General features: G+C 38.1%; 1 protein-coding gene across 2 annotated transcripts in view; it reads left to right on the top strand.

Moving 5' to 3' along the window:
* The window catches only part of TOX (thymocyte selection associated high mobility group box), a 292,959-nt gene that overhangs the window by 263,353 nt on the left and 14,044 nt on the right, over positions 1–15,562 (top strand). For both annotated transcript variants that reach the window (XM_004435727.3, XM_087420532.1), the window contains exon 6: positions 9,791–9,871. In XM_004435727.3, the coding sequence (XP_004435784.2) occupies positions 9,791–9,871 (81 nt within the window). The remainder of the gene's footprint in view (positions 1–9,790; positions 9,872–15,562) is intronic.

Genomic DNA, 15,562 nt, shown 5'->3' on the forward strand with positions numbered 1-15,562 from the left:
GGCTTCATAAGAAAGCATAGACCTACCATGTGGAGCACTGCTTTGTAAGAGTTGCCCTCAAGGACGGAAAACGCTCCACCGAAACATTCTCTGTGCACTCAATTAACTGTTAAGAGGGTAGTTGATATTGTATCTTGTGATTCTATTGAAAACCTAGTATAGTTGCTTTGGGATTTTAGAGCTGGTTTCTATCCTAACAGATCAGTTTGCTCTCACACTCCCAAAGCTGAGGTGTGGTTCCTGGTTGATGTTGGACATTCACGGTGGAATTGTACAGTGATTCATTCCTCCACTCAGTAGAGCATCGCTGATTGAGAAATTAAATGCACATTGACCAGAAATCCCAACCCCATCCCTGTTCTCTGTATTTTGTAACCATAATGCCTCCCTGCTCCACCCATGATGCCACACACCAGGACATACCTTGCCCTTTGCTTTGAAAGCCCCTCAGTGTATTCTTGCATAGGCATCAGGCTTCAATACTCTAAACTCTTCTGGTTTGTGAGATAAAATTTTCTTGAGGAGGCGTCCAGAAAGTCATTGCCCTCCCTAGAGATGGCGTGCAGCAACTCTGTTCATCAGAGGACGTACCTGATCCCCTTGAAGACTCAGCCCCCCTCCCCTACCCAACACTCAGCACCTGACCTGGGAGTGCTGTTCCCAGGCTCATCTGTGCTCTTTTAGCTTCTTCTTTGTCAAAAGTTTTATTTCAGGAAACAGTCGCCTGTGTGACCACCCATCTGACTCCACTTATCTATCTCCCTGGCCCCAGATACCTTTTCCTAATTATTCCCACATTCACTAGAGGAACTCATGTGGTTTTAAGACTAGTGGTTTTAAAAGGGGGAGGTCTACAAAGGCCTTCCCTCTCCCACAATTTGACCTTTACATTATCAATATTAAAAGTCAGTGCTTGTACCCATGTTTCTGGTGGAAGAGAATAATGTTCTTATGATGAAAATCGAGTAGTTCCTCAGGCAGCAAATATCCAGCTGCAGGTTTTTCCCACTAATTCTATTCTAATAAGGCCTTTTATTTTTATTATAGCAAGAGGGGAACATTAAGATAATATTCCACATTCTTTTTGTCTGACCATGTAAGGTATTTACAGGCCCAAAGAATATGAGATTCACTGTTCTCAACTGTCGTGTTAAAAAGGGAAATTACTCCCATCCTTCCCCTCCACCTTTCAAAATTGGAGCTGAGCCTTTCTAAAGGAGATATGATCACAATTATGATGTAATACTTAAAGCTTTTTAATTGTATACATGTGATAACAAAATGTTTTCCTCTTTCTCTTTTGCATTTTATTTCTGATTTAATAACTTGGAATGAGTCTACCTTTGGGTTCTCTCTTAATAGAAATAGTTGGGGGTTTTTCAAGAATTTGTTTTATAAGTAAAGGATGAAATTGTATCATAGCTGACCCTATATAACTCATTGGGTATTATAAAGCAATTTCATAATCAAAATTCAGTCATTAAAAGAAGTTATGCCAGTGGGGCTGGCCAGTGGCATAGTGGTTAAGTTCACACACTCCGCTTCAGCAGCCAGAGGATTGTAGGTTCGGATCCCGGGCATAGACCTACACACCGCTCATCAAGCCATGCTTTGGTGGCATCCCATATACAAAACAGAGGAAGATTGGCACAGATGTTAGCTCACAGCCAATCTGCCTCACCAAAAAAAAAAAAAAAAAAAAAAATTATGCCAAGATTGTTTAGGAAAATATCTTAATAAAAACCATCTTTTTTATTATAAAAAAAAGTTAATATTTTGGCAGTTGAGCACCATTACTGAAACGAGGGATTGGGAGCAGTTTTGGTCACTCTGAAATGGTTTGTCCCCATGCCTTATGCTTCTTTTACCTCACAGAGGTTCAACATAGTCAACCCTTTCCTCTTAAAAGGTGATCTTGCTTAATAAACATAGTGAGACTGCAGAGCATGCTAAAAGGTATGGTTTATGACACACATCGAATGAAGGCCGATTCCAGGGACAAGCAGAATGAGGGTCAAATGAATGAAATCAGACACTGTGCTTACAAAAGGGAGCATATTGCATCAGATGCGCCACTGCTCTGCTGCTACGTGGCAGCCTTTCTTTTAACAGTTTGCAAGAATTGCCAGCAAAGCGAACACGCCTGCCTAGAATGCACATTTGGGCATCAAGAGAATTTCAGCTAAATATCCAAAAGTGTTATTATGGTGTATTACCACCTGTTCTTTCCCTTTATGTTGACTCATTGTGCCAACATAATATAATATCTGTTTCAAACTTCAATTAATTGTATTTTACTCTCATTTAATATTCAAATTGGGGAGCACACACACTGCTATGTATTTTTAAATGAATGTTGCTGGAGCAGATTAGAGGCAGATCATTAAACTTCAAAATTTAGGACAAATGTGCACGTTACAGAACAGCCCCACGTGATGCTGTTGGCATTGTGTAGGCAGCTGGTTCGAGTAGAAGGCTAGGATTTCATGCACCACAATTGTTCAAAAATCCTGTTGTCATAATAGCCCACAATTATGAACAGCTACAAATATAAACACAAACTGGGAAAAATGGACAAAATTATTGATGACTTATTAGGGGCTCAGAAAATTACAATATTTAAGGAAAAACAGCTATTAGAGAGATTACAATTGACTGTTTTCTTGACAGCCAGAGGGAACACGACTAATAGCGCTGCTGTGTGTTTATATCACATGCTTCCTCATTGTGGAGTATAGGCGGGAGTAAGAAGCCACTTCGAAGGGCAGAGCTTTATTTTCAGAATCCATGGTGAGTGAGAAACTCTGTGTACTTTGGTTTCTGTGAAGAATCTCTCAAAGAAGAAAAATCAAAAGGAAGCTGAAGGAAGCGATAAAAATCCTCCAGGAACACAAAACCTCCCCTATGAATCATTCCTACCAAAGCCACTGAACAAACTTCACATATCAGAGATCTCTCCTTTTTAATACTTTGGAAGATGGTGCTGAATCTGGAATGGGAGCAGAATGGTGTTTGGGATTCCAACCGGAGGTTTTAAATGCTAATGAATCGTAAGACAATGGAGAGCCCACTTCAGAAGCATACTAAGTTGTTTAAAAGGCACCAGATGGAGAAAGGGAAATAAAACATAAGTATTGCTGTGATGTTGGTCTTGGCTACTTATCTTTCACTGACTGGAACCTACAGAGAAAGAAAAATCATAACATAACAATATCACGCCTTTTATATTAGGCTCTTTGGAGTTTCAGCAACCCTCAGCATCTTTTTTATGATGTTACAGCTACATTACCTGTCTATCCCCATTATTTCTGAATTCTCTGATTCTGGTCATTGAAGTAGAGGATCTGGGTCCACAGTGACAGCAGAGAACAAATCAAGCCCTACTAAATTCAAGAGTCTGTCCAGCTTTGAAGCAGAAAGGATTGGTCCAAAGAGCTATAAAGGGTTCTTGGGTCCTTTTTAGCCACGGAAAGTCAGCTCTTCAGTGGAAAAGGAAAGTCACCTTAAATCAGAACCAGATGTAAATTACCAAATGAACCTTAAGTTCCTAATTGGAGACACAGTCGGGCTGTAATACATTTAGCAAATTACAAACAAAATGTTCTTGTTTACATTACATTAAATGGCTTTAAAGCTTCAGCCAAAGAGCTAAATAAACATGCTGTTATGCTAAAAATGGAGTGGAAGCCCTGTTCAGAGTTTGGTGTATTCGGGAGAAACCACAGCCCACGGTGCCCGGAGAGTGTATTTTTGTAAATGCTAGTCCTGGCGTGGAAGAGGAGGGTGGATTTACCTCGAGATCCAGAGCCTAATGAGCAGATATCACTTGCAGGGAAACTGTTTGAATATTGTAACATATGCCTTCTTTCAGGATGCATAATTCATATCCAAGGATATTAGCCATAGCAGTTCAGCTCAATAGCAACACCTCATTATTTTATCCCTCAGTATTTATTCCTATGTTTGACGCCTCATGAAATTACTGTTAATGTGTTTATATAAGGGCAGATCTGACACAAGTGGGAAGAATGTAATTTCCTACTCATTCTTTCCTGCTGCTGTGTCCTCTTCCCCTGGTAGAAGTGGCAAGTGTAAATAGTTAATTTGCTTCAATTATGAGCCTGTCCTGCTAAATTAGAAGCAGCAGGGATATGAAGAGCCAGAATTATACTTATGAGGCAGCTGACAAATCCTCTGAGCCCACGGAATCAAATCATTTACTCCTCATTGGTGCTCAAACACCCAGTACATAAATGCTGCTGGGTTTTTTTCCCCCTTATCTTATGATAAAATTTAGATTTTATGTCAACAGTACTTAAGGTTAACTAAAATCCTGTTGCACTATAACATGCACACGTATTTATCTTGGCCATTTCCTTATAAACATTATGCATTTCCCCAATTTTTCTTAAACTAGGAGTAAAAGATATGTGAGATAACTGTTCTTCTATAAACTGTAGAATGTAAGAAAAGTTTATATTCATAAAAATGTGAAACTGAGCAATTAAAATTATTACATGAAATGGTGAGCATATTTTACTTCTAAAATGCAGGTATGTATATACAAATATAGTTATTGGTACATAAGTGGGATTATTGCATGCCTTCTTGGCATAAAATATGTAGTACACATATAGAAATAGCCTATGCTCATATATGGTAGGAGCAGACATTTCACTTGGAAGTTTCCATGGCATTGGTAGGGAGAGGATTTGAACAAAATACTCATCAAATCGTTGCGTTTTATATATTATTGGTAAAAATGTTTGGGGTGGGTGGGTTGTGTATCTGTATATCAAATCCTCTATTCCCATTGGTGTCAATTTAGAAGATGCAAATCAGTATTTTATCGTGAGCACTCATGTTTAGTCTGACTCACAGAAGGAGAAACCTGACACTAGGGATTGTACACTGCATCACAAATATTTCCTGAGCACCTACTGTGTACCAAGCACTGCCCTGGATGCTGGGGCTTCAGCTGTAGACAAGAGAGAGCAGGCCCCTGAAGTTGGGCGCCTGAGAGAGGCACGAGGGGAGTTCTCGTGAACCTAGGAGGAGCCATTGAGTAAACAAAGGTGGATCTGTGATGCCAGATCAATTTGATTCACACCACGCATAGTTCTGTCATACTTGCTGTAAGATACTGGCTGAAATAACTACACAGTCTAGTCTGTGTTTTTTAATCTGTAAAATGGGGATAACAATACCATTGCAACATGCTTGTTGAAAGAATTAAAGACTATATGTATATATGTATATATATGTGCCTGACACAAAACATGCACTCAATAGAATCATATTTTTAATGCCTTTTTCCATGCTTCAGTGCCACACACCACAGCGGGCACATATTAGACACTCAATATATTGTTAAGTATAATTGAATGACGTCACACTTGCCCCAGTCATCCTTATTTAATAAATCAACAGATATATTTTGTAGCCATTTTCCCAGAGAAGGAGCTTGCTTCTGATATCTACCATTCCAGAAACAGGTCACACCATTATTGTGTAGACCATTTAGATGGATCAGATGGTTCCCGAACAGAATCAGTAGCAAGATTCTTGTCACATTGTATACTATTTTCAATCCTCTAAATACTACTTTATAAGGTTCTTTGAGTTCTGGAATTCTTAAGAAAACACTGAGCAAGTTACACAAGATGGAAATTGAACCACATTTTAGAACCAAGTTCTACATAAAATACAGATGCACTTGCTTTAACTGTCCTAAATAATAACAGCATTGAAAGAAGTTGCAAACATTAATTTCTAAAGTATATGGCAGGGAATTGTGATTAAATTATTATTTGTTATACAGAACTGTAATTCTGAGCATTTTCTATAAATATGAACTTGTAGTGGGGAAAAAAGAAAAACTGCATTTGAAGTTAACCAAAAAGAAAAATGCCTTTTAGGTTTTTTTTAATAGTGTTTGAATAAAATCCAGAATTGGAAGAATTGTACATTTTTTCTTATTATTACTGTAAAGACTTGGTTGAAATAAGCTATGACTAGAGATTAACTTAGGGCCAGAGCAGAAAAGAAGGAAGGAAGAAGGAATTAAATGGTATTTATAAGATTTTGCTTTTTTGTATGATTTGGATGGATTGTTTGTTTGGGGAAGGAGCAAGAAAGTAAAAGAGTAAAGTGACAAATTGTACTAGAAGTTTTTTGTATTTGGGTGTATCGTATTCATTGATATTGAACTGCGGACTCTAATTAGAGATTAGCCTATAACAACATGTATATGTGCTGGTATTGAGAGCATTTCAAATATGATTCAGTGAATCACTAGATTACATGAACAGGATTTGGATTCTATAGAACTGCTATTTGATGTCTAGCTACGTATGTTTTAGTTTAGCCGTTATACATGTTTTAGTTTAACCACTGAGATGCAGTCTTTAGATAGGATATGGTAGCTTTCTTAGAATAACAAACCACAGCATATAACTAAGTTAGGACAGGATGAATTCAAAAGTGTTTGGATGAACTGGGGAAAATGATAAATGATGTATTATGATTTTTAAATCCTCATCTGGCCAACTTTGCACTTTATTTCAAACAGCTGTAGACCATTTGGAAGCCATTTTGTAGCTCAACTGAGTACTAATATTTACTGTATGAATCACATATCTTTAAAATATTTGTCTTTCCCTGAGAGAGAGACTGTTTCTTTCCCAAACTTAACTTTGACATAAATCAGACCCATCCTCCTAGGTTAGAAGACTTGATCAGTGCAGTGGGTTATTCATTGCCAAATGCAGCTAGCGACATCTTTGGTTGCTGTGAGTAGACGACTTTCTCCATCCATGAATAGAGGCTTTGAAACATTTTTGAGGAACTTTTTACTAATGATTTTTAAATATCTATTGAAGTAAGATTTTCCCCATTTACCTGTATGTGAAATTCTTACATATTTTTATCATGCTCTGATACATTTAAGGTTTTTCATCAGACATTTCCATCAAATATAGAATTCAAAAAGGATCCTGTGCAATTTTAGAAAGTAGCAACAGGAAGACATACAGGGCGTATAATATTGGAGCCATTAGGTAGTTCTCAAAGGTGGAGATTCTAAATTACTGTTAGGGAAACCACCTCAGATTTTAGTTCTGATCTGGGCTACTCCCCTTTAAACACAGTTACAGAAATATACCTCCTGAAATTAACGCCCTTTGAATCCTCCCTCAGAACATCTGCAGCTATTCAGGAAAGAGCGGACCCATCAATCCAAGTAATGTGACGTGATGAGTTTACTCTTTTCTAAAGTGGTATTTAGGCACTGGTGTGATGATCCCACGTAGCCAATCATCAATAGCCAATAGGGAGCCATTTGTAGAAAACAGGGCGCTCCGAATGCTAGTCAGGTATCTCATAACAACATCGATCCCCGAGTGAAACTAGGGGGCACATATTCAACCTGAAACACATTGAGTTAGCCACCTTTCTCCCGTGGTTGTTAATCAACAAATTTCAGGAAAGTTAACACTTTGTGCAATGTTGTACTGGGAGTCCAACAAAGAGATAGACCATAGTAATACTGCTGCTGTTTAGGTAGAAACCAAATACAAGAAAGATGATAGATGCTACAATCAGGCCATCTTATCTGCTGCTACTCAGAAAATGAGGGTTTGGGCAATGCTATGGACCACAATGTGTTATATTTGCTTTTGGAAGTTAAAGGAATCCCACTTAGCTGCATGGGGGGTCACTTGGAGTAGCATATTAATAAAAATATGATAGAAATGCTTTGAGTGTACAAATGCATGCTACCATCAAAGATATATTTACTAAATATTTGCTTCAAGGTCCTGAATGGGGTTTCTATCTGTATCTGAGAAAAACCCTCTTGAAACAGTTTTAAGGTATTAAAAGTAAGTGTAAACATTGTCAGTTTAAGGTCATTAGTTATAAATTATGTCTTGGAGAAGAGGTTGAAGGAAAAACTATAAACAGACTTCTGTCTCTCAAGAAAGAAAATAAATCAATAAAAAGCAGGAGAGCTCTGTGTTTCTGATTATGGCTGAACCAAAGAATAGAATATACATGGATTATACTATTCAAAGGCAATTGCTGTATGCTAGCATTTTTTTTGTTTGCACTTGCAAATTTCCAAAAAAGAATCTGAATTTGACTTCTAATAATTAGCTCGTTAAATTTGGAATATTCTTGTGCTTGAACCAAAGGATTCGCTGGCTTTTTACTAAAACACTTATTTTAAGTTTCTTTAGTTTCATACTTAGTAAATATAGCACAATGATTATATGATAATATTGTATGAATTCTTATTTGCCTTATTATAATTGCCTTTTATTATACCAAAATGCTAAATATAAAAGTCTAGGCTGAAGACCTCCCTAAAGGAAGAGAACAATTAGCACATTCATTTCATAGGCTCCTTTATAATTCTGTTGACAAGGTTAGTCATTTGTTTACCTTAAGTAAAATGTTCTGCTTTAATTAAAATATTCATGAGTAAATAATATTTCTTACATCTTGAATTTCACAGTTGGGGACTGGGCTCAGCAAACCACCCTCAGCCTTAGAAACCATAAATGGACCTCTGCTGCCGACTTTGGCAGATATGTGGTCTTTAGACATAATTTATATTTAACTCTGACTAATTCTAAAGCCACTTTTCAACACTGATCTGTGTCTCCTTTTGAGCTCAGCATTACAAAATATTAGGCAAGCCTCATTCCCTGCTCTAAACTTCAAGATGTGGGACATTTAAAATAGTTGTGTTGATGAAAATACATTTCCATTTACACAGTAAATCATGAAAAATATTTTGTTCTTTAGGGCTGATTTCAAAAAATTGCCAAAACAGACTCTAAAGCCTCGAAAGAATCAACATAATGGTAGCAACAACCATGTGTGTTCACTTTGCTAATCTTTCATTTTCAACTCCAGTGACTCCCTTCTGTCTAACTTAGTGATGTAACCTTTATCATACCAGCAAGTCATTTTTTAGTACTTTTGTTCAGTTTAGGATGATTTTACTTTTACTTTCAAGATGATTCCCCTGAAAAATGACAAGCTTCTGTAAACTGAAATTCATTTCAGAACATTTTTACCTTTCCACAATGAGGTGTCCACAGATCCATGTCATCCCGTGTTTTCGTTGGAAAGGGCATGACCGGAGCAGGCTGTGCAGGATGGCGTGCCTGCAGTCCTCGGCCACTCAGGTCCCACTCCACTCCCAACGTGTCTTGGTCTGCCATCGCCGATTCCTGAGTCTTTGAAAATAGAACTTCAAGACCCCAAATTTTAAAACAGTGATGAACCTGCAACCTCCATAACCGTTTGAACATAATTTACTTATTGAACATAATTGGTCATACTTGAATTCTGTTCTTGTTTTTCTATTTAGCATGGAATATATATATCAGGCTTTGAATGCACTATAGAATTATCTACCATTATATAAATATCAATGGCTTCTCTACTCGCATTTGGTCTCCCTGGGAACCTTCATCAACAGTCTCTTTCTAAGCCAAATACCTCCACTCTCACAGTAACCCAGATAAATCCTTTCATATGCTTTATGTAAAATGGAAAATGTCGCTATTATCTTCCTAAGTAGTCTATTGCTATACTTCTTAAGAATCTGTTTCAGTAAGAAAACACAATCTTTGGGGAGAGAGATGTTGTTATATTATATAATTGTGTGTATGCGTGTATCTGTATGTGTATATGTGTGCAATTATCATTCTGCATTGTACTTCTCTGGAAACAAACGCAGATGCACTTTCTAATTTAAGACTCTTTGTTGTTGTCCCAGGTCTATAAAAAGAAAACCGAGGCTGCAAAAAAGGAGTACCTGAAGCAACTAGCGGCATACAGAGCCAGCCTTGTATCCAAGGTAACGTGCAATTGTGTGGTATTGTGACGGCCATCTTACTGCAGACTATGATGGTCATTTAAAAGCATAAAAGATAACTTGAGCGTTTCTGCACAGTCTTCTTTGTTGAAAAAGAAAAAGTAAATCCTAAACAAAGCTAAATGTTATGGAAATATTTGTTCATACCTAAAAGACCAGAGCAGTATCCTCTGGGCCTTTTGTGAAATACTGTCCACCTGTGGATTATTGGTTTTGTGGATTAGTCACACCGTGTTCTTAATCCTGAGCCAACTTTCTATTTCTCCTTATCCCACTCTCAAATTGTCTCCTCCCCCACATCCCGTCCCATTGGCCTTTGCCGAGGAGATGCCAACTGTCTTAAATTCTAGCCTCATTACAGCATCATTAGGATGTAAGCCTGCCGAAAAAAAATTGCAGAACTTTATTTGAAAATGAAAACTCCACTTAAAAATATTTTATGCTTTGGAATATCTTAAAACTAGTCCTTTCTGTTATAAATACTCAAGAGTTGACTCTCTTTGGTCTCAAGTTATTAAAGATATATTTCTCTTTATAGATTTCTCAGAGAGGTAACCTCAGAGAGACAGGGCTGAATCTATAAGTACTTGACACTATGTCATCCCAAGTCCAAATCTGGCTGTTACTTGGCTCGGTGTGACTTGGGGCTCTGGACTTTGTTCCTTTCACCCAGGAAAAATACTTTCTCTTTTATCCACAAATAGCCATTCCCTGTCCTACAACTCGAAGGCAATTGTGTAAATTAGTTTTTTATTTGGGAAAATATATACTGAATATACTGATGCAGAGAAGGAAAGAGTACAAAATACAAATGCATAAGAAATTTTGATACACTATTGGTCTAATGCAACTGTATGCTCTACTTCTAAAGTATGACGTTGTGGGAAAACTTAATATTTACTATTTAACCTTAAAATTTCTAGCTCTTCTATACTATCTCACTAAGGATCTCACACTTTCTAATTCATCTAACTCCTTTTGAAGCTATTTATAGTTTCTGCTGATACCATCTCACATCTCTGTATATTTATAGAATTCACAGAGTGTGTGTAAAATTATAGCCAAAAAATAAAGTACAAAATATTTGATCTATCCAGCCGTTGGGTTAAATAGTCACAATATTATTCAGATTAATATGCTTAAAATGTAAGGAAACTTTTAAAAAAATGAATTCTCCTTATTTCATCCAAAATAAGTTCCTTTTGAGCATTTTAAATAGAGTTTTAGTCAGAGCATTTTACGTACAAGAAAATCAATACATAAACTCTCAATCCCAATACAAAGCACTTGGGATAATACTATGCAGATTGCCAGAATGCTCTACTACGGACTAAGCCTTTACTCTCCAAACAAGTGTCCTCAGGTTTGCTCTTAGCTGCAACTTTTCTTATTGTTCATCCTCTGAGTTGCAACCCTCAGTATACAGCAATTTGTATAAATGCTGTGAATTGCCATTTCTACATTTAAAAAACCAAGCACTTTTTTTACAGCTTACTCTGACGTTTTTCTTCTCTTTGGCAGTTGGAATTCTGCTGGAACTGTTGAATGTCTATTTATGTACAACTATCTTAGGTGTATACAAACTGAAGGAAAGTTACAAACACCCTCTCCAGGTTAGAAAAATGGCCCTCTGAGGTTACGTGTGAGTGAATATTTGCAGTATAACCTTGCAGGCACGTCCAGGAAATTTACCAGCCTACCATCCCGTTGCACATGGAAATATATGTAAAAATCCATTTCTTTTCCATTTTAAATTATGACAAGGAAAATAATAGCCATTCATATTTACACATACATTTTTTTATGTTATCATTTTTTTAGTATGTTATAAATTATTTCCTCATTCTGAAAGACCTAAAAGTACATTCATAAAATGCTACATGTTAATAATAGTGATAATTCCAGGTAACCACAGTGCACCAGCCAAGCTCTGTTTTTTCCCTTTCACTCATTCACGTATCCATTTGGCAAATTTCCCTGGGCATGTGGTCTGTACCAAGCATTGTGCTGGGCTGGGAGGACACAGTAGAGAACAGGTGGAGGCGTTCCCTGCACCTAAGGAGGTTTCCCTTTCGTCCAGGAGACCAGTAGTGAAAACGTAAACTAATAAATAACCAAGATCTTTGAGAATCTAAGCATTCTGAAGGAAATAAAGCAAGATCTGATAGACTGGTCCTCAAAGTCCTCTTTGACGAGATGACATTGGAGCTGAGAGCCAAAGGAAGATAAGGCGCTTGCAGGACACAGAGGACAGAGCTGACCGGGCAGCACAGCAGCAAGTGCAAAGACTTGGGGGACAAATATGTCTCCCTGAATTGAGAGGAGGTCATGTGGCTGGAGCTGAGTGAACGGAGGGAGCGTGATTTGAGACGAAGCTGGGAAGATGGGCATGGACCAAATCATGAAGGCCTTGCAGGACACTGGAAGGAGCTGGGTTTTATCATCAGTACAAAGGGAAGCCATTGGATGGATTTCAGTAGGGGATGGCATGATCAGATTTCTATTTTTAAAAGATCACGTTATGTGAATGCGTTCCCTCAGTCCCCACACCTTACCCCTCAAAGTAGACTTGATTATCAACATTTCACTAAAGAGGAAAAATATCACATAGCTAACAAATACCCAAGCTCAGAGGTGACCTACACCACCCTTGATCCTTGTGCTGGGCCAGGCTACTTATGGGTCCTAACTGTACAAGACATGCTTCCTTATAACACCTCCCACCTCACAAGTCATGGCAGAGTATTCACATTCTCTCTTCTAAGGTCACTTTTGTCAATGAGATACTATATTAGCCAGAGTGCCATGTTGGTTTTCCTAAGTTCTTGATGGCAACTGTGATTTCCTCCTCCAGAGCTACATATTTTGGTAGCTATTTTCCATGCAGTGCATGCATTTCACCAAATGAGGCTTTGCATCCTTAGGCCAATAGCCCTTCCCCTCAGTAATTTGCGGCTATGTCAAGTCTGCTCCTTCTCGCTCCTTCCACTCAGGCCAGACTGTGCACCTGTTCCACGTCAGGCACAGGGCTGAGTGCTGAGAGCACAAAGACGAATACAAATGATCAAAGCAAAATGTTTGGTGATACTTGAAAGGCTTGAAACTATACTCTAAAATTAGCTGCTTCTCACGGAACATAATCAAAAATAGAAACAGCCAGTGAACGCTGGCTCCACCTATGAAACCGAGTCACAGGATTAACAATGCTCCTCGTCTTTCAGTGATTCCGTTTTAGCTTAAATGTACTGCAGACCATCTAATCCAGCATATTCATTAACATGACTCCAGATCTCAATAAAATTGAAATCTACCAAAAATAAAAAAGCTCAGTGACAGTAAATGAATATTCTAACCTTCAGACTTCAGTTGAACAGTGCTGACCCTTTCTCAGCAGTAGCAGAGCAAGGACTCAGACTCTTTGCTCTCTTGTTCCAAAGCTTACAGGCTTTTCTCTACCCTGAGTGATTGTCAAACATTCATATCTCTAGAACTACGACCTCTTGTTATCCACCCAATAAAATTCTGTGCTAAGCCTAACATATTAGACAGCTAAGAGTAAGGCTGCCCGGGCTTAAATGAGGCTGGGGGGTAGGAGGCTGCCCGCTCTCACCCACCCACCCTCCACCACCAGAGGCTGGCCAGAGACTCTCGGAGGAATCTCGGGCCTGCAGAATGTTTGGAAAGCACTGCTCTGTGCCATGCCATTCCAGCCATGCAGGTGCTTCACCTGGTCACGTGGAGCCAGTGACAGACCACTCTGCTGTACAGACACATCAGAATCGAAGGCCCGATGAAGAGGAGCATAGAGTGTTGCAAACACAGCACTGGTCAGACCCCGGAATAATTTATTCAGTTTTAGCCTGTAAAATTTAAAGGGGGAGTTGGAGAGATTTCAGAGGAAAAAGTCGTAAAAGGTGAAGGGCAGAAGATAGTCGCAGAGAAGAGAGAATTTGAAATTGCTGAGCCTGAAAAACAAACACTTAGGCACATTGAAGCCCATGACGGGCATTAGACCCAGGGCAGTGATGACTTGCGCTCCATTTTCTCCGACTCTAGAATGAGAAAAGAGATGCCATTTCAAACTAGAGGAATTTAATCTGAACGGGGCACATCACTAAACTCTCGAATTGTTTGGGTAAACAATTTCTTTCCATAGAGAAATTTGAAAGCAGGAAGCAAACGTTTATAAATACGGTTATAAATACGATTAGAGAAGATCTTGAAGGTATCTTCAACCTCGTTGCTTCCACAGGTCATCAAGGGAGACATGTTAGAGGACCTCTAAAAAGCCACAAGATTACAGAGAGAGAGTCCTCCGAGGCAGAAAAATCCACTGGGGGCAGGTGGGGACAGGTGGATCTGAGTTCAAATTCCAGGTTTCTCACTTCCTCACTGCTTCTCTTCATGCAAGTTATTCAACTATTCAGTCTCGCTTTACACATGTGTTAAGTAGAGACGATAATAGGAGCTACATCATAGAGTTTCCATAAGGATAAAATAAGAAACTCTGTATAAACTGCATGATTCAGGATTTCGAACACAGGAAGCACTTAATAAATACCAGCAATTATTATTATTATTATGAATTTTATTTTTAATGTTATTGATAGGTGTGCAAAGGACTAGGAAGTTTGTGTACGATTGAAAATTTAGCTGGATCGTATTTTCAATTGTCCACAAAGCTGCTTTGATATAAAGAAATTTTAAAAGTGACATTAAAATAAGAAAAATTTGCTTCATGGATACATCCTTTTATAAAGATAAAAAATGACCCAGTCATTTAAAAAAATCAGGTACACAGTTTCCTTAATTGAAATAGTCTCTATGAGCCTTTAGTCAGGGGAGACTAAGAATAGTCCAAGAGCCAAGAATATATGCTATTATGAAGGCTAGGGCTTCTTGGCTTGGGCAGTTTTACACACTATTTAAGGTCATTTTGGGTTGGGCTATTAAGTAAAGCTTAAGGAAATATACTTTTTCCATAGACTCAGGAATTCCTAGACATGAGTCTAAATTATTATGTTGAAAACAATGTGTAACTTTAAAGCAATTGGAACTAGTTTCATTTTCCCGCATAGACCTGAATTTATATTCCCAAAATGAATGTTGCATTCAAAGTAGTCACCTTAGGAGGCTACAAACTTACTTTATTATTGCTCCCAGAGTTCAAAAGATTTTTGAAACTCCTCTTTTAGAACTGCAGTCAGGAAAAGTTTATGAGCCACATCAGAAAATCAATCTTGTTACATTGTTTTCACACCTCATTCTTTTCCCCAAACATCACCCAGATATAACCCACAGACTTGGCTGCAAGTGACTATTAGCTGTTTCTAAAAATCAAATTCACCATCAAAAGACAAAGAGTTGTCTGAGGATATGTAAAACAGTGTCCCACAGGCTCTGAAGAGAATTCCAGTAGGGAAGTTCCCAAATATTCTAAGTAAAAGCAGCATTATTGAAATAAGCATACAGCCTCTCAAAAGTGCCAACCTGGAAGGAGACAGCAGTTGGATGAATTTATTCTGGTATGTTAAATAAAAGTAATTAGATTCATGATTTTAAGGTCGCACATCAAGTATGAGATTTTGTCTCTCCCTTGAGCTGGGGTGCCAAAACCTATAGAAGACAATGGAAGCTTTTTTTTTTAATGTACAGTATAGGACAATATTGAAT

The sequence above is a fragment of the Ceratotherium simum genome, chromosome 31, assembly GCF_057802395.1.
Source record: "Ceratotherium simum simum isolate JZ-2026a chromosome 31, ASM5780239v1, whole genome shotgun sequence".
Lineage (NCBI taxonomy): Eukaryota > Metazoa > Chordata > Mammalia > Perissodactyla > Rhinocerotidae > Ceratotherium > Ceratotherium simum.